This window comes from Saccopteryx bilineata, chromosome 1 (genome assembly GCF_036850765.1).
Source record: "Saccopteryx bilineata isolate mSacBil1 chromosome 1, mSacBil1_pri_phased_curated, whole genome shotgun sequence".
In the NCBI taxonomy this organism is placed as follows: Eukaryota; Metazoa; Chordata; class Mammalia; order Chiroptera; family Emballonuridae; genus Saccopteryx; species Saccopteryx bilineata.
Genome location: NC_089490.1, coordinates 157,901,112 through 157,920,765, shown reverse-complemented (window position 1 = coordinate 157,920,765; position 19,654 = coordinate 157,901,112). Strand labels below are relative to the sequence as shown.

Below are 19,654 nucleotides of genomic sequence, written 5' to 3'. Positions count from 1 at the left end.
CCTCCTTCCTTTCTGTCTCTCTCTTCCCCTCCCGCAGCCAAGGCTCCATTGGAGCAAAGATGGCCCGGGCGCTGGGGATGGCTCCTTGGCCTCTGCCCCAGGCACTAGAGTGGCTCTGGTCGCGGCAGAGCGACGCCCCCTGGTGGGCGTGCCAGGTGGATCCCGGTCGGGCGCATGCGGGAGTCTGTTTCTCCCCGTTTCCAGCTTCAGAAAAATACAAAAACAAAAAACAAAACAAAACAAAAAACAGTAACAAAGCCTGACCAGGCAGGCGCGCAGTGAATAGAGCGTCAGACTGGGATGCAGAGGACCCAGGTTTGAGACCCTGAGGTTGCTAGCTTGAGCGCGGGCTCATCTGGTTTGAGCAAAAGCTTATCAGCTTGGACCCAAGGTCGCTGGCTCGAGCAAGGGGTTACTCGGTCTGCTGAAGGCCTGTGGTCAAGGCACATATGAGAAAGCAATCAATGAACAATTAAGGTCTTGCAATGAAAAACTGATGATTGATGCTTCTCATCTCTCTCCATTCCTGTCTGTCACTATCTATCCCTCTCTCTGACTCTTCCTCTGTCCCTGTAAAAAACAAACAAAAAAACAGTAACAAAGCACTTCAGCTTTGGGTCTAAAAGACAAGGGTTAGACCTGACCAGGCAGTGGCACAGTGGATAGAGCGTCGGACTGGGATGCGGATGACCCAGGTTTGAGACTCTGAGGTCACCAGCTTGAGCACAGGCTCATCTGGTTTGAGCAAAGCTCACCAGCTTGGACCCAAGGTCGCTGGCTCGAGCAAGGGGTTACTTGGTCTGCTGAAGGCTCGCAGTCAAGGCACATATGAGAAAGCAATCAATGAACTAAGGTGTCGCAACAAAAAACTGATGTTTTTTTTTTGTTTTTTTTTTTACAGAGGCAGAGATAGACAGGGACAGACAGGAACGGAGAGAGATGAGAAGCATCAATCATCAGTTTCTCGTTGTGCGTTGCGACTTCTTAGTTGTTCATTGATTGCTTTCTCATCTGTGCCTTGACCGCGGGCCTTCAGCAGACCGAGTAACCCCTTGCTTGAGCCAGCGACCTTGGGTCCAAGCTGGTGAGCTTTGCTCAAACCAGATGAGCCCGCGCTCAAGCTGGCGACCTCGGGGTCTCGAACCTGGGTCCTTCCGCATCCCAGTCCGATGCTCTATCCACTGCGCCACCACCTGGTCAGGCGAAAAACTCATGTTTGATGCTCTCATCTTTTCTGTTCCTCTCTATCTGTCCCTATCTATCCCTCTCTCTGACTCTCTCTCTGTTTCTGCAAAAAAAAAAAAAGACAAGGGTTAGAATCTGAGCACTGCCACAGGCAAGTCTCACCCCCCTAACCTCACCTACACCTGTGAAAGATGGTGACCCCTTTTCTGTGTGGCCTACCCAGCCTCCCACTGACCTTGCGAGCCCAGCCAAGCAGGACAGTGTTGTACATAGGCAGAGTGAGCACCCCCTTCTGCCTGGACTTGCTATGCTCTGTGACCAGCACATGGTGGGCGAGGGGCAGCTGATCCACGAGCACACAGCACTCCAAGAAGGCGAGGAGCCTCTGCTGCTGACCCTCGTGCCGCATCCTGGAGATCCTGTTCACAGGGCCATGCTCCTCTGCGTGGCTCAGCCTCTTCGGGGCCTCCTGCAGCAGCCTGGCCAGCTGGTCCTTCCAAGGACTCCTGGGGGTACTGTGCTCCCAACGCTGCAGGTGGTCTGCCAGCTGCTCACTCAGCAGTTGGGGCTCCACACGCAGCTGCTGCTTGCGGGCCTGCTGCTCAGCCCGCTGCTTGCGCTTCGCATCCAGCTGCTGCTTGCGCTTCTGCATCACATGCTTGTCCTCGTCCAACCTCTGTGCCCAGCGGCCGTTGAGCCCCAGGGCAGCACCATCATCCCCCACCTGAGCCTTCTTGGGTGGCTGGGAGTCACCAGCCTCTGGGATTCCAGCCAGGATCACCTGCTTCATTGACACCTCTGACACATGGTCGGCCTGCAGCTGTCGCACCCTGGCCTCAAGCACTGTGGAGAAGCAAAGAGCAAGGATGTCAAAGGATCCCTGTTCAAATCCTAATCTCCCAGAGACTCTGCTAGCCAAGAGATAGATGGTGAGTCTCACCTGCTACTGAAGCCTCACTTTTATGTTTTTGCTGACAACTCCCACATGTCCCTGGACTTCTGCGCACATAGGCCCCCATACCCACTTAGCAACTCTTTACACAACCCCACTTATACTTCATGTTACATACAAGCTCCTGGTGTCCTTTCCTCATCTCTGCCACCACCACTGGAGCTCTGACTTTCAGGTGCTCAGCCCACAGTCCCAGGAATATCTTCACTTCTCTCCCTCCACATCCATTCTTTTGGCACGTCCTCAAGGCTCTGTCCTCAAGATCTACCCAGGTGCCCCGATGGCTTTCCATTACCCCACCACTCACTCTGCTCCAGCTATAATGGCCTCAGGGCCTTTGCGCATGCTGTTCTCCCTGACTGAAAGGCCCTTACCAAGGTCTCCCAGCCCATCCTTGCCCTACCCTTCCTGAGCACAACCAACAACAGCTCTGTTCTCTGCAATTCTGTTCCTACAGTCGCCAGGACAATGAAATAACAAACAGGAAACCACTGCTCCCAGGGAAACACAGGGCTCCTGCAAGCCTCCAGTTACATTTCCATCAACTGATCAGAACATAATTTTATTTCTTTTCTTATCAACAAATTGTTTTATATGCTGATCAGTTTAAGAGCCCTGATCTCACATATACTGCTGATTCAGAAACATCAAGCTCAGTCAACAGCATTATCACTCACACCAGAATGAAGTGACTTAACATGTATTTTCTCCAAAAGGCATAGCACTGCTTCCCGCTCAGGATCAAAGGACAGCACCTTGGTTCTACATCTGATGCCACTTAAACAGTAAAATCAACAGCAAACAACACAAAACTGTTCAAGCATGGCACCAAATACACCCTGAAACGGCCACTAGCTACAAGATGTACGGGAACAAAGCAAATGTCCTTGGTTCCACCTCAGTGGGAAATATGTGCATTGGGAAACTGCAATGCTTACTGCTCTGCATAGTATACACAACAGGGAGAGCACCTGGAGGGTTGATTTGGGCTTGCAAATAAATTTGAACAGCTAGGTGACTTGGTAAATATGCAGTCAGTAGATCAACTACATCTGTCTTCTGCTGGCATTTCTTGTTAGAATATCAGCCCCCAAAGAAGGTCAGCTCACAGCAGGGGCTCTTGAAGGGTCATGAAAATGAAAAGACAGGCATAAACTTGATCCTTAGAGTGGCCAAAATTCAGGAGACTCTTTCAAACACAGAGGAGAGATACACAAGCTGGATAATGTTAAAGAGGAAATGAGGTAGATATAAGAGGAAACAGGGACATCTAAGCTGACCTAGAAGACAAGACACCAGCTCTGCAGACAGCAGGAAGACAAGCAGGGGCAGAAGCCCTGAAGCAGCCACAGACCCTCCTGAAGAGGCTGAGGAGGTAGGCACATGACTCTGTTTTTTCTGTTTGTTTGTTTGTTTTTCTTTTTTGACAGAGACAGAGAGAGTCAGAGAGGGACAGATAGAGACAGACAGACAGAAAGAAAGAAAGATGAGAAGCATCAGTTCACTGCAGTATCTTAGTTGTTCATTGATTGCTTGTTCATTGATTGCTTTCTCATATATGCCTTAACCCAGGGGGGCTATAGCAGAGTGAGTGACCCTTTGCTCAAGCCAGCAACCTTGGGCTCAAGCCAGCAACCTTGGGCTTCAAGCCAGTGACCTTTGGGCTCAAGCCAGCGACCATGAGTTCATGTCTATGATCCCACACTCAAGCCAGCGATTCCACACTCAAGCTGGTGAGCCCACGCTCAAGCCAGTGACCTCAGGGTTTCAAACCTGGGTCCTCTGCATCCCAGTCTGACGCTCTATCCACTGCACCACTGCCTGGTCAGACTCGAGTTTACTCTGCACAGAAGTAAAGAACAGGAGGATTTTAAACTGGAGAGTGACACCATGTGTTTCAAAATTCCAAAATCTTCCCCTACTTGAACAATAGGATATCTGGGCTTTGCATTAAAATAGTTATGTGGGTCAGCCTTTAAAAAGTTCATGCAGTGCCTGACAGGGCGGTGGTGCAGTGGATAGAGTGTTGGACTGGGATGCAGAGGACCCAGGTTCAAGACCCCGAGGTCGCCAGCTTGAGCGCGGGCTCATCTGGTTTGAGCAAAGCTCACCAGCTTGGACCCAAGGTCGCTGGCTCAAGCAAGGGGTTACTCGGTCTGCTGAAGGCCCGCGGTCAAGGCACATATGAGAAGGCAATCAATGAACAACTAAGGTGTCGCAACGAAAAACTGATGATTGATGCTTCTCATCTCTCTCCGTTCCTTTTTTTCTGTCCCTATCTATCCCTCTCTCTGTCAGTGTAAAAAAAGAAAAGAGAGCCTGGCCTGTGGTGGTGCAGTGGATAAAGCGTTGACCTGGAATGCTGAGGTTGCCAGTTCAAAACCCTGGGCTTGCCCGGTCAAGGCACATATGGGAGTTGAAACTTCCTGCTCCTCCCTCCCTTCTCTCTCTCTCTCTCTCTCCCTCCCCTCTAAAATGAATAAATAAAAATAATCAAAAAAAAAAAAAGAAAGAAAGAAAAAGAAGTACCTGCAGCCTGACCTGTCGTGGTGCAGTGGAACAAATGACCTGAAATGCTCGCCGGTTTAAAACCCTGGGCATGCCCAGTCAAGGCACATATGGAAGTTGATGCTTCTTGCTCCTCCCCCCCTTCTCTCTCTCTCTCTTTCTCTATCTCTCTCTCTCTTCTCTAAAATTAATAAAATAAAAATAATTTAAAACATTCAATCAGGCCCTGGCCGGTTGGCTCAGCGGTAGAGCGTCGGCCTGGCGTGCAGGGGACCCGGGTTCGATTCCCGGCCAGGGCACATAGGAGAAGCGCCCATTTGCTTCTCCACCTCCCCCTTCTTCCTCTCTGTCTCTCTCTTCCCCTCCCGCAGCCAAGGCTCCATTGGAGCAAAGATGGCCCGGGCGCTGGGGATGGCTCCCTGGCCTCTGCCCCAGGCGCTAGAGTGGCTCTGGTCAAGGCAGAGCATCGCCCCCTGGTGGGCAGAGCGTTGCCCCTGGTGGGCGTGCCGGGTGGATCCCGGTCGGGCACATGCGGGAGTCTGTCTGACTGTCTCTCCCCGTTTCCAGCTTCAGAAAAATACAAAAAAAACACACCAAAAAAACCAAAAAAAAACATTCAATCATAGCTTAAAAAAAAATAGAAGTACCTGCAATAAACCTACACAAAGCAGGTCTTCAGCCAAGAGCCCCGACCTGGGCTGTCCAACCTCTCTCCTTGTGCTATTTCATTTTTTCTTAGATGATTTCTCCTTGCCTTGATTTCTGTATAGGACTCTGTTTCTCCAGCTATAATGTCATCTTTGTTTTCTTTTTATTTTATTTCATTTTTTTTCAGGGACAGAGAGAGAGTCAGAGAGAGGGACAGATGAGAACAGACAGACAGAAATGGAGAGAGATGAGAAGCATCAAACATCAGTTTTTTGTTGCGACACCTTAGTTGTTCATTGATTGCTTTCTCATATGTGCCTTGACCATGGGCCTCAGCAGACCGAGTAACCCCTTGCTCGAGCCAGGGACCTTGGGTCCAAGGTGGTGAGCTTTCTGCTCAAGCCAGATGAGCCCGCGCTCAAGCTGATGACCTCAGGGTCTTGAACCTGGGTCTTCCGCATCCCAGTCCAATGCTCTATCCACTGCGCCACCGCCTGGTCAGGCTTCTTTTTATTTTTTTATTTTTTATTTTTTTTAATTTTATTTTATTTATTCATTTTTAGAGAGGAAGAGAGAGGATAGAGAGACAGAGAGAGAGAGAAGGGGGGAGGAGCTGGAAGCATCAACTCCCATATGTGCCCTGACCAGGCAAGCCCAGGGTTTCGAACCGGCGACCTCAGCATTTCCAGGTTGACGCTTTATCCACTGCGCCACCACAGGTCAGGCTTCTTTTTATTTTTTAATTAAGTCTCTGGTTGCACCCCTGTGATGAATATATTAAATATATTATATATATATTATTTTGAGACACAGGAAGAGAGATGAGAAGCATTTACTTGGAGTTGCAGCACTTTAGTTGTTCATTGATTGCTTCTTATATGTGCCTTGACCAGGGGGTTCAAGCTGAGCCAGTAACCCCTTCCTCAAGCCAGCAACCACGGGATCATGTCAACGATCCCATGCTCAAGCCAGCAACCCTGCACTCAAGCCAGATGAGCCCGTGCTCAAACCAGTGACAATGGGGTTTCAAACCTGGGACCTCAGCATCCCAGGTCAACACTCTATCCACTGTGCCACCACTAATAAAACTTAAATACATATATAAGTGTGTGTGTGTGTGTGTGTGTGTGTGTACAGTGACAGAAAGATATATAGACCTGTGGTGGCACAGTGGATAAAGCGTCGACCTGGAAATGCTGAGGTCACCAGTTAGAAACCCTGGGCTTGCCTGGTCAAGGCACATATGGGAGTTGATGCTTCCAGGTCCTCCCCCCTTCTTTCTCTCTGTCTCTCCTCTCTCTCTCCCTCTCCTCTCTAAAATGAAAAAGAAAGAAAAAAAAGAAAGATATATATATGGTGACAGAGAGAGAGACAGATAGGGACAGACAGGAAGAGAGATGAGAAGTATCAATTCTTCATTGTGACACCTTAGTTCGGTGTTTCCCAACGTGGAGCCCACGCCCCACAGGGGGGTAATTCGATAGTTAAGGGGAGCAATTTGAAAATGGTCTCCACACTTTAACTCTTTCGCCCCGGGCCATTTAAATGCAATGCTAGGTATCGGTGCCAAATTTAACAAAAAATGCAATTCTTAAATAATTGCGGTAAATAATTATTAAGTATAATTTCGTTTGACGAGACCAAGATATCAACTGGGTGATGGGCATCGTCAAGTAAACTTCGTCCTGGGTTCACCTCGGAGCGTGCCGTCTGCCGCGGGGAACCCCGGACGTTTTAAAAACTCGCTAGCCCTGGCCGGTTGGCTCAGCGGTAGAGCGTCGGCCTAGCGTGCGGAGGACCTGGGTTCGATTCCCAGCCAGGGCACACAGGAGAAGCGCCCATTTGCTTCTCCACCCCTCCGCTGCACTTTCCTCTCTGTCTCTCTCTTCCCCTCCTGCAGCCAAGGCTCCATTGGAGCAAAGATGGCCCGGGCGCTGGGGATGGCTCTGTGGCCTCTGCCTCAGGCGCTAGAGTGGCTCTGGTAGCAACATGGCGACGCCCAGGATGGGCAGAGCATCGCCCCTGGTGGACGTGCCGGGTGGATCCCGGTCGGGCGCATGCGGGAGTCTGTCTGACTGTCTCTCCCTGTTTCCAGCTTCAGAAAAATGAAAAAATAAATAAAAATTTAAAAAAAAATTTAAAAACTCGCTGAACAACGCAGTTATTCTCACCTAATTGGCCCATCGCAACTTCTGTAGTGTTTCCCATCATTCAGTTGGTGTTAATTTGAAATAAGTGTCAGTCAAAACTGTTGTAGCCTGACCAGACGGTGGCGCAGTGGATAGAGCGTTGGACTGGGATGTGGAAGGACCCAGGTTCAAGACCCCGAGGTCGCCAGCTTGAACAAGGGCTCATCTGGCTTGAGCAAAAGCTCACCAGCTTGGACCCAGGGTCGCTGGCTCCTGCAAGGGGTTACTCAGTCTGCTGAAGGCCCGTGGTCAAGGCACATATGAGAAAGCAATCAATGAACAACTAAGAAGTCGCAACGTGCAACGAAAAACTAATGATTGATGCTTCTCATCTCTCCGTTCCTGTCTGTCCCTGTCTATCCCTCTCTCCGACTGTGTTAAAAAAAAATAAAAATTAAAAAAAAAAAACAAAAAAAAAAACTGTTGTAAAAGCTCGTTGATTTAATAAATATACATATATATAGTATAGATATAATTGGTAAGTATTTGATTTTATTTTTATCAATATTAAACTCTTTATTAAGTACTTCTTGCATCGGGGCTAGAAAGAAATAATATTTTATAAATATTATTGGGGCTATAATAGTGCATGCATGACAATTTTAATTTTGTTTTATTTTTATTATTTTTTTAAAAGACTTTATTTATTTATTCATTTTAGAGAGGAGAGAGAGAAAGAGAAAGAGAGAGAAGGGAGGAGCAGGAAGCATCAACTCCCACATGTGCCCTGACCAGGCAAGCCCAGGGTTTTGAACCAGCAACCTCAGCGTTCCAGGTCGATGATGCTTTATCCACTGCGCTACCACAGGTCAGGCAACAATTTTAATTTTAGAAGCATAACTTTCCAGAAAATTTTGTCGAAAAAATATAGATACCTTTTGATTTGCGGTGGTAGTGTAGTAAATGTGTTATATACATTTAAATAAATATGAATTTTTAGTATACGTTTACTCTATGTCACATTGAATATATTTTAACACATTTTAATATTAGTTTTTAATTGATCTTATTTTTATTATAGCCCATAGTAAAATGAGTGGTGCAAGCAAGAAAAAAACTCGTCAATATTCAGAGGAATATTTAAAATTTGGGTTCATACCCGCTGTTCACAATGAGCGGATTCCTTTTTGTCTTTTATGCCAGCAATGCTTGACCAATGAATCAATGAAACGAGGTCATCTTGAGGCGCACTTGAAGGCGAAACATAGTACTCATATTAATTCAGACTTGAGTTACTTTAAAACTTTAAAGAAAAATTTTGAAAAAAGAACATTAAAGTCTCTATTTACTGCTCATACTTCAACTAATAATCGTGTTCTTGAGGCTAGTTATCAAATTTCTTTATTCATCACTAAAACTGGAGAAAATCACACTATAGGAATTTAATAAAACCGTCAATATCAGCATTTCTTAAAACAGTTCTTAAAAAAGATGACAAAGATGTAAAAGCTATGCCACTCAGTAACAATTCTGTTAGCAGAAGAATAGACTAAATGAGTGAGGATATTGAAAAACAACTTATTGAAAAGCTGAAAACAAGAAAATTCTCCTTGCAGCCTGACCTGTGGTGGCGCAGTGGGTAAAGCATCGACCTGGAAATGCTGAGGTTGCCGGTTCGAAACCCTGGGCTTGCCTGGTCAAGGCACATATGGGAGTTGATGCTTCCAGCTCCTCCCCCCTTCTCTCTCTCTGTCTCTCCTCTCTCTCTGTCTCTCCCTCTCCTGTCTAAAATGAATAATAAATAAATAAATAAATAAATAAATAAATAAAATTCTCCTTGCAAATGGATGAATCAACTTTGAGAGCCAGTGAGGCAGTATTGATAACTTACGTAAGATATATTGATAAAGGACATTTTGCTGAAGAAATGTTGTTCTGTAAAAGATTAGAAAGCACCACTACCTCCAAAGATATATATAATAAGCTAAAAAACTACTTAGATGTCAATGATATACCAATGAAAAATATAACATCTTGTGCTGCAGATGATGCTCCCAATATGATGGGCAAGAAAAATGGCTGCTTAAAATTGATGAAAGATGCGAATCCAGAAATGATGCTTGTGCATTGTGTTATTCATAGGGAAAACTTGGTAGCTAAAAACATCTCGCCTGTTCTGAATGAAGTATTACACACAGTAATAAAGTATGTTAATGCTATTAAAGCTAGTGCCAAATGTGATCGTCTTTTCAAGCTATTTTGTGAAGAACAAAATGAAGACCATGTGAGACTTTTACTTCATACTGAAGTAAGATGGCTATCTAAAGGAAACTGTTTGAAAAGATTTATGGAACTGTTTGATACTCTTAGTGATTTTTTTAAGCGACAAACCTGAAATGAAGTATCTGTTAACAATAGACGGTAAAGCATTTGTGAGTTATTTAGCCGATATCTTTGAAAAACTAAATATATTAAATAAGCAACTTCAAGGAACAAATAAAACTCTTGTTGATGCAAAAGCAAAGATATTGCCCTGGCCGGTTGGCTCAGCAGTAGAGCGTCGGCCTAGCGTGCGGAGGACCCAGGTTCGATTCCCGGCCAGGGCACACAGGAGAAGCGCCCATTTGCTTCTCCACCCCTCCGCCGCGCTTTCCTCTCTGTCTCTCTCCTCCCCTCCCGCAGCCAAGGCTCCATTGGAGCGAGGATGGCCCGGGCGCTGGGGATGGCTCTGTGGCCTCTGCCTCAGGCGCTAATGTGGCTCTGGTCGCAACATGGCGACGCCCAGGATGGGCAGAGCATCGCCCCCTGGTGGGCAGAGCGTCGCCCCATGGTGGGCGTGCCGGGTGGATCCCGGTCGGGCGCATGCGGGAGTCTGTCTGTCTCTCCCTGTTTCCAGCTTCAGAAAAATGAAAAAAAAAAAAAAAAGCAAAGATATTTGGTTTCATTACCAATATTGAGTTATATCAGAAACATATTAACAACAAAAACTTTAAACAGTTTCATCGGCTCCAAAAATGTGAAGTAACTGATACCGCTTTACTTGTTATTGTCAATCATTTGAATATTCTATCGGCTGATTTAAAAGAAAGATTTTCTGATTTAAAACAAATTGATTTCCCAACATGGATGATGCAGCCAATGTTAGTGGATTTGTCTGATATATCAAATATGCACTATCAAGAAGAACTCGCAGAATTGCAAAATGATGAGTCAGTTAAAGCTTTATTTAATATCAAAGGAGCGATGGCATGGCTTTGTGAGGAAACAGAAATCAAATACCCAAATTCAACCAAATGTGCAAGAAAACTATTGCTACCGTTTCCATCTTCATTTTTAGCTGAATGTGGATTTAGTGCTGTAAATGATTTACTGATAAAAAAAAGAAATCGGCTGGATATAACACAACGTGGAGACTTGAGACTAAAGCTAACCAAATTGGAACCTAATATAAAATCTCTGTGCAGCAAGCAGCAAGCGCAAGGATCACACTAAATTAAAATAATAAATTAATATAGAAAAATCTGTATTAAAATTATTTGGAATTTAAATTTCTGTTTTTCATTATGTTTTGAAATTTTACTTACTGTGTTTTGTTAACAGTTTCATAGTGATTTCTTCCTAGAACCTATCATTTATGTTTATTAAGTGAACAAATCAATTTTTTTTTTTATTCCTTTTAGAGAGGAGGGGCGGGGAGAGAGAGAGAAGGGGGAGGAGCTGGAAGCATCAACTCCCATATGTGCCTTGACCAGGCAAGCCAGGGTTTTGAACTGGCAACCTCAGTGTTTCCAGGTTGACGCTTTATCCACCACGCCACCACAGGTCAGGCCCAAATCAATTTTTTAATGTTAAAAATTATATATGTTACATAGGGGGGGACATAAAAATTTTAGAAAGGTTAAGGTGGGGCATGGCACAAAAAAGGTTGGGAAACACTGCCTTAGTTGTTCATTGATTGCTTTCTCATATGTACCTTGACCTGGAGGCTACAATAGAGTAAATGACCCGTTGCTCAAACCAGCGCCCTTGAGCTTCAAGCCAGCGACCTTTGGACTCAAGCCAGCAACTATGGGGTCATGTCTATGATCACCCGCTCAAGCCAGCGACCCTGCACTCAAGCTGGGGAGCCTGTGCTCAAGCCGAGGACCTCCGGGTTTCAAAACTGAGTCCCATGTGTCCTAGTCTGACGCTCTATCCACTGCGCCACTGCCTGGTCAAGCTAAATATATATATTTTTTAAAAATAATAATTAGTAAGAAACAAAAGAAGGTTGCTGTGTAAACTTGTGATTTTTTTAAATGTTTATTTTATTGACTTTAGAGAGAGGGAGAAAGCAGGAGAGATATGGGAACATCTGTTCCTGTATGTGCCCTGACCGGGGATTGAATAAGCAACCTCTGCGCTTTGAGACAATGTTCTAGTTCTAACCAACCGAGCTATCCAGCCAGGGCTAAACTTGTGATACCTGTCTGCTTACTTCTGAGTGTGTATGTTGCAGGTATGGTAGCTATAGGTGTGTGTAGCTACAAAAGGTGTAAGTTGCAGGAGTGTGTAGGTATAGGTGTGTAAGTTGCAGGAGGTGGGCGGATGTTGCAGGGTTGTGTAAGTTGCAGACGTTAAATTGCAGGTGTGGCAGTTGTATATATAAAGTGTATAGATGTTGCAGGGGTGTGTGGATGTTGTAGAGATGTGTGGAGGAGGGATCTTAAATCATTTTAGCCCTTCAAAGCGAAGACACAGCCTCTGAGTCACCCCAGCAGCATCTGTTGGGTCAGAAGCATTAGGAGCTTGCTGCAGAGCATCACTGAGCCTCTTGGCCATTGTGCTCCCACATGGCCACAAGCAAGCACCCGTCCATGACCCCTCGCTGTTCTGGGGATCCAGGTATCACCTCAAGAAGACCAGGCCACAGCCTGAGACACAAGCGAACAATGTCATGAAGCAACTGCCTTACTTCTACCGCAGCAGAGTGATGTAGAGCTTTGGCTTTAACTCCAAGCAGCTGGTCATCACCGCAGATAACTTTCCTGAACAAATAGCAGATAATCTTCCAGAAAACATATCCACTGGCATTATTATGGATGGCCCAGTGTTGGAAATGAAGATGTCTAAAAATGGTGGTGAACACAGGATGGAACTTGTACTACAAGAATACAAAAAAGAGCCCTGGCCGGTTGGCTCAGTGGTAGAGCGTCGGCCTGGTGTGCAGAAGTCCCGGGTTCGATTCCCGGCCAGGGCACACAGGAGAAGTGCCCATCTGCTTCTCCACCCCTCCCCCTCTCCTTCCTCTCTGTCTCTCTCTTCCCCTCCCGCAGCCAAGGCTCCATTGGAGCAAAGTTGGCCTGGGTGCTGAGGATGGCTCTGTGGCCTCTGCCTCAGGCGCTAAAATGGCTCTGGTTGCAACAGAGCAATGCCCCAGATGGGCAGAACATCGCCCCCTGGTGGGCATGCCGGGTGGATCCCAGTTGGGTGCATGCGGGAGTCTGTCTGACTGCCTGTTTCCAACTTCAGAAAAATACAAAAAAAAAAAAAAAAAATACAAAAAAAATTCCTGGCTTGATAACTCAGTTGGTTAGAGCATCATGTGTACACACAAAGTCTGTCAGTCCAATCTCTGCTCATGGCACATAAAGAAACAGATCAATGTTTCTGTCTCTATGATCAATTAAAAATAAATAAATAAACAAATCGCCTGACCAGGTGGCACTCTGGATATATCGTTGACCTGGGATGCTGAGGACCCAGGTTCGAAACCCTAATGTTGCCAGCTTGAGCAAGGGCTCACCCAGCTTGAGTGTGGTATCAGAGACATGACCCCATGATCACAGGCTTGAACCCAAAGATCGCTGGTTCGAGTAAAGGGTCACTAGCTCAGCTGGAGCCAATACCCTCAAGGTTAAGGCACATATGAGAAAGCAATCAATGAAAAACTAAAGTGCTGCCAACAAGCTGATGTTTCTCATCTCTCTACCTTCCTGTCTGTCCCTGTCTCTCACAAAAAAAAAAAAATTAAATTAAAAATTAAAAAAATAGCCTGACCTGTGGTGGCGCAGTGGATAAAGTGTCGACCTGGAAATGCTGAGGTCGTAGGTTCGAAACCCTGGGCTTGCCTGGTCAAGGCACATATGGGAGTTGATGCTTCCTGCTCCTCCTCCCTTCTCTCCCTGTCTCTCTCCTCTCTCTCTCCCCCCCTCTCTCTCCTTTCTAAAATGAATAAATAAAATTAAAATAAAATTTAAAAAAATAAAAATTAAAACATAGGCCCTGGCTGGTTGGCTCACTGGTAGAGTGTTGCTGGGTATGTGGAAGTCCCAGGTTCAATTCCTGACCAGGGCACACAGGAGAAGAGCCCATCTGCTTCTTCACCCTTCCCCTTCTTTCTCTCTATCTCTCTCTTCCTGTCCCACAGCCAAGGCTCCAGTGGTGCAATGTTGGCCCAGGCGCTGAGGATGGCTCCATGGCCTCTACCTCAGGTGCAAGAGTGGCTCCAGCTGCAATGAAGCAATGCCCCAGATGGGCAAAGCATCACCCCCTCGTGGGCATAACATGTGGATCCCGGTCGGGCGCATGTGGGAGTCTTTCTCTCTGCCTCCCTGCTTCTCACTTCAGAAAAATACAAAAAACAAACAAACAAACAAAAACGAATCAACTGGACCTGGCCAGCTGGCTCAGTGGTAGAGCATCAGCACAGCATGTGGATGTCCCAGGTTCGATTCCTGGTCAGGGTACACAGGAGAAGCACCCATCTGCTTCTCCACTGCTCCCTCTGTCTTCTGTCTCTCTCTCTGTCTCTCTCTTCCCCTCCTGTAGCCATGATTGATTGGAGCGAGTTGGTCCCAGTTGCTAAGGATGGCTCCATGGCTTCCTCCTCAGGCACTAAGAAGAGCTCAGTTGCTGAGCAATGGAGCAATGCCCTAAATGGGCAGAGCACCGGCCCCTGGTGGGCTTGCAAGGTAGATTCCGGTCCAGGTGCATGCAGGAGTTTGTCTCTCTGCCTCCTCTCCTCTCCATAAATAATAATAAAAAAAAAGCCTGACCTGTGGTAGTACAGTAAATAAAGTGTTAACCTGGAAAGCTGAGGTTGCCAGTTCAAAACCCTAAGCTTGCCTGGTCTAGGCACATGTGGGAGTTGATGCTTCCTGCACCTTGCCTCCTTTTCTCTCTTTCTCCTCTCTAAAATGAATAAATTTAAAAATCTTTTTTTCTTTTTGTGACAGAGACAGACAGAGGAACAGACAGGGATAGACTGATAGGAAGAGAGAGATAAGAAGCATCAATTCTTCGTTGCGGCACCTTAGTTGTTCACTGATTGCTTTCTCATATGTGCCTTAACGGGGGAGGGGGGTTTGCTATAGCAGAGCAAGTGACCCCTTGGTCAAGCCAGCAACCTTGGGCTTCAAACCAGTGACCTTTGGGTTCAACCTAGCAACCATGAGGTCATGTCTATGATCCCACACTCAGGACAGCGACACCGTGCTCAAGCTGGTGAGCCCGCGCTCAAACTGGCAACCTCGGTGTTTTGAACCTGGGTCCTCTGCAACACAGCCCAGTACTCTATCCATTGTGCCATCCCCTGGTCAGGCAAATTTTTAAAATCTTGGCCTGACCTGTGGTGGCGCAGTGGATAAAGCGTCGACCTGGAAATGCTGAGGTCGCCGGTTCGAAACCCTGGGCTTGCCTGCTCAAGGCACATATGGGAGTTGATGCTTCTAGCTCCTCCCCCCCTTCTCTCTCTGTCTCTCCTCTCTCTCTCTCTCTCTGTCTCTCCCTCTCCTTTCTAAAATGAATAAATAAAAAAAAAAATTTAAAAAAAAAAAAAAATTTTAAAATCTTAAAAAAAAAAAAAATTCAACCAATGGGCCCTGGCCAGTGGCTTAGTGAGTGGATAGAGCATAGAGGGCTTATGGACGTTTCAGGTTCGATTCCTGGTCAGGGCACACAGAAAAATCAACCATCTGTTTCTCCCCCCACTTCTTTCCCTCTTCCCCTCCCACAGCAGCTCAACTGGTTTGAGCGTGGCCTAGGGCACTGAGAATAGATTTTTTTGGAGCGTATCAGCCTCAGGTGCTAAAAATAGCTTGGTACTTGAGCACAGGCCTTATGTTGCAAATCCCAGTAGGGGCGTGTGTGGGAGTCTGCCTCACTATATCCCCTCCTCTCACCTAAAATAAAAAAGAATCAACCAATGAATGTATAAATAAGCAGAACACAAATTAATGTTTCTCCTCCTTTCCTCTCTAAAATCAAATAAATAAAGTAAATATATTAAACATAAGTTTGATAATTTATTACAAACATAAGAGGGAAAATTCATACTTCATATTTTTTATATATTTTGGATTACTATATTATGACAAACATAAAAGATTTGTGAAATTTACGCTGGCTGGGTAGCTCAGTTGATTAGGGCATCGTCCCAATATGCCAAGCTTGAGGGCTCAAGTCCAGGTCAGGGTACATACAGGAACAGATTGATGTCCCTGTCTCTCTCTCTCTGTCTCCCTTCCTCTCTCTCTAAAAACCAATAAAGATTAAAATAAAATAAAATTAATAAAATCTAAAAAATAACACTCAAGAACTTAAAAAAAATAAAAGACATCACTTTGATAATGGTTGTTCAATGGTTTGAAATGGTCATGAAGGTCTATTAGACTTCATATAGGAAATCTCAAGAAACTTAAAGAACTATGATGGAAAAAATATATATATATTTATATATGATGGCAAAGCCTTCCTCTGTTCTGGAGTTCTTGTTGCTCAAGTGTGCCCTAAAACTCCTAAAAAACTACTTTTCTTCCTGCATGGGATATGACATACCCAGAATGAGCCTTCCTGGTGGCAAGGAACTGACAATGGCATGACATATCCAAAATGAGCCACCTGACAATGGAAGACCAACAATGCTTTTAATAATTCATCAGTGCTCCTTTTCAGTGGTTGAACAGCAATGCTTTCAACAAAAAACAAAAGGAGGAAAATGTCAAAAAATAATAATAAATGGAGCTACTTTAAAATGGAGCTGGAGCAACCCTGGAGGAGCCACCTTGCACATCTCATGCCTTAAAACTTGGAATGTGTGCCCTAGCCAGTTGGCTCAGTGGTAGAGTGTCGGCCTAGCACGTAGGAGTCCCGGGTTCAATTCCCGGCCAGGGCACACAGGAGAAGCACCCATCTGCTTCTCCACTCTTCCCCCTCTCCTTCCTCTCTGTCTCTCTCTTCCCCTCCCACAGCCGAGGCTCCATTGGAGCAAAGTTGGCCCAGGTGCTGAGGATGGCTCTGTGGCTTCTGCCTCAGGCGCTAGAATGGCTCTGGTTGTGGCAGAGCATTGCCCCAGATGGGCAGAGCATTGCCCCCTGGTGGGCATGCCAGGTGGATCCCGGTCGGGCCCATGCAGTTTGTCTGACTGCCTCCCCATTTCCAACTTCAGAAAAATACAAAAAGAAAAAAAACCCAAAAAAACCTGGAATGTTAAGTCTGACCAGGCAGTGGCGCAGTGGAGAGCATCGGGCTGGGACATAGAGGCCCCAGGTTCAAAATCCCGAGATTGCCAGCTGGAGTATGGGCTCACCAGCTTGAGTACAGGGTTGCTGGCTTAAGCATGGGATCACAGACATGACCCATGGTCGCTGGCTTTAGCCCAAAGATTGCTGGTTTGAGCAAGGAGTCACTTGCTCTGCTGAAGTCCCCCAGTCAAGGCACATATGAGAAAGCAATCAATAAATGACTAAGGAGCCGCAACGAAGAATTGATCCTTCTCATCTCTCTCCCTTCCTGTCTGTCTGTCCCTATATGTTCTTCTCTCTGTCTCTGTCACAAAAACAAACAAACAAAAACCTTAGAATGTTGGAACCGTGCAAGATAACCAGAGATAACCTTTGGACTGGGCCTAAGTGACCTGTATTCCAAAGAACTTTTTGCAAAAATAACAAAAAAGCAGATATTATATATACTATGACTACTGGGTTGACGGCTATCAGACTGAAAATTAAAAATGTGTAGAATTAGCATCCCTATGTTATCTGCACCAACAGCAATGACTTCTTTCTATGGAGTAGTTGTTCCCCTTCCCTTTCCCATAAATAGTCTTTTGTCTCCCAATTGGAACATTGTTTGGGTTTCTGCCTGAATGAATGACTCCTAAATAACTATTCTTATTGGTCTCAAACGCTTGTTGTCTCCCACCTTGAAAGCCCTTTTTTTAAAATTGATTTTTAGAGATAGAGGGGAAGAGGAAGACAGAGCAAAAAATTGATTTCTTGTTCCACTTATTTACTCATTCCTTGCTTGTTTCTTGTCTGTGCTCTGACTGGGGATGGAACCACAACCTTGGCGTATTGAGACAATATTCTAACTAACTTAACTACACTGGCCAGGGTTTGAAAGGCCTTTTTTTTTTTTTTTTCCTGAAGCTGGAAACAGGGAGAGACAGTCAGACAGACTCCCGCATGCGCCCGACGGGGATCCACCCGGCACTGGTGGGCGACGCTCTGCCCACCAGGGGGCGATGTTCAGCCCCTCCGGGCGTTTCTCTGAGGAGACCAGAGCCACTCTAGCGCCTGGGGCAGAGGCCAAGGAGCCATCCCCAGCGCCCGGGCCATCTTTGCTCCAATGGAGCCTTGGCTGCAGGAGGGGAAGAGAGATACAGAGAGGAAGGGGGGGGGGGGTGGAGAAGCAAATGGGCGCTTCTCCTATGTGCCCTGGCCGGGAATCGAACCCGGGTCCCCTGCACGCCTGGCCGACGCTCTACCACTGAGCCAACCGGCCAGGGCTGAAAGGCCTTTTTAAGTTATCAATCCCATCAGGAGCTCAACTCCAGAAAGTCCAGGCAGAGCAAGACAGATCACTTCTGGTTTCTAATCCTGCCTCTGCAGGTGCAGTTACATGTGGCCTTTGGCCAGTCTCTCCAGTCATAATTTTGGGCATCAACTGTCTGGAAAGTGACAGCACCTGGTGAGTTTGGGAAAGAAGGGAATTACAAATGGTCACCACTTCATCATTGGAGTGGGCCCTCAGGAGCACCAGAGAGGTGGGACCACATTGGATACACCCCTTTACAGACTGACATCCCTTCTTGTGGGGTCACTGTGAGGAACCAGGGAGGTGACCCCTATCCAAGAGGCCAACGATGGGACAATGATATAAGGGCTTCAGGCCTCAATCCTTAAGGCTCACCCTCCAGCAGCTCCGCGTGGCCCCAGTCCCTCCGGCGGTCTTGTTCACAAAGGCTGGCAGACGAGCTCCTTCTGTAGCCCCATATGCCACCCAGGGCCCCTGCGGGAGAGAGGGTGAGATTGAAGAGGGTCAGGCCTCTATGTAGTGGTAGTGGGGGACCCCACGTGGACATGTAATGCAGGATCCAGGGGCAAAGAAACCCTGAATTTTCAGTGGAAACTCACCGTTCACATGTTTCACACTGGAAAGAAACCAAAAGATCAAAGTTAAGAAAACTGAGGCGAGGGACCGGAGGTTAAAAGGGTTTCTCAAACTAAAGGTACACCTAGTTCAAAAGTCAAGAGCCTTAAACAGTAAACAAAGGATCAGAAGGCACCAAAAGAAACCAAGAGTCAAAGGTCAAAGTGTCTTGCCGACCCCTGTCAGAAAAGTGTGCCAAGGGCGAATGAAAAAGGGGACGTGTCAGTGGGTTCACCAGAACCGCAACAAAGGTCGGTTGTAGCAAGACCTCGGGGACGAAAAACCAAAGGTCATGGCCAGTGCTGGGGCCTGGGAGTGGCAGCACCCGCGACGTCGCTCCGGATCTCCCCCGCGTTACCTTCCTCCGCCAAGAGTATGGGGCGGCCCGCCGGCCACAAGGCCCAGCCAAGCCCTGCTGCGCCGCGGCCCCAGCGCAGCGCCGACATGCCGCTCGCACGCGGACACAACAAGCCTCCCGCTCCGCGCCTGCGTCTCCGGTGCCGGTCAGGAATTGTAGTTCCACGGCCTACGGCGGCTGCGAAGGGCCTTAAGGCTTAGGGCTATTTTATGTTAAGGAAAAGCACCCTCGGAACCACAACTCCCAGAGGGCAGCGGGGCCCAGGCGGCGCAAGGGCATTCACGGACGCAGCCTGTGATTCGCTCTTCCCTCTATGTGTGGGTGAGTGGTAGGGACAGAACTTGTTTGTGCAAGGATGAGGTGACTGTAATGTAAATCGTTTTCGGAGGACCCAAAAGAACCACTGTGAGGCACAGTGATGTCACTTGCTGGGAATGTCTTCAACAGACTGCAGCATCCTCC

The 19,654-nt window shown here is 46.8% G+C and overlaps 1 protein-coding gene across 3 annotated transcripts in view; it reads right to left on the bottom strand.

Moving 5' to 3' along the window:
* Positions 1-19,352, bottom strand: part of POLRMT (RNA polymerase mitochondrial) — a 44,743-nt gene extending 25,391 nt beyond the window's left edge. For all 3 annotated transcript variants that reach the window (XM_066278323.1, XM_066278339.1, XM_066278331.1), the window contains exons 1-3: positions 19,193-19,352; positions 18,595-18,693; positions 1,421-2,028 (exon numbers count right to left, since the gene is read on the bottom strand). In XM_066278323.1, coding sequence (XP_066134420.1) covers positions 1,421-2,028; positions 18,595-18,693; positions 19,193-19,280 — 795 coding nt within the window. In that variant the 5' untranslated portion in view covers positions 19,281-19,352. The remainder of the gene's footprint in view (positions 1-1,420; positions 2,029-18,594; positions 18,694-19,192) is intronic.
* Positions 19,353-19,654: the final 302 nt, after the last annotated feature.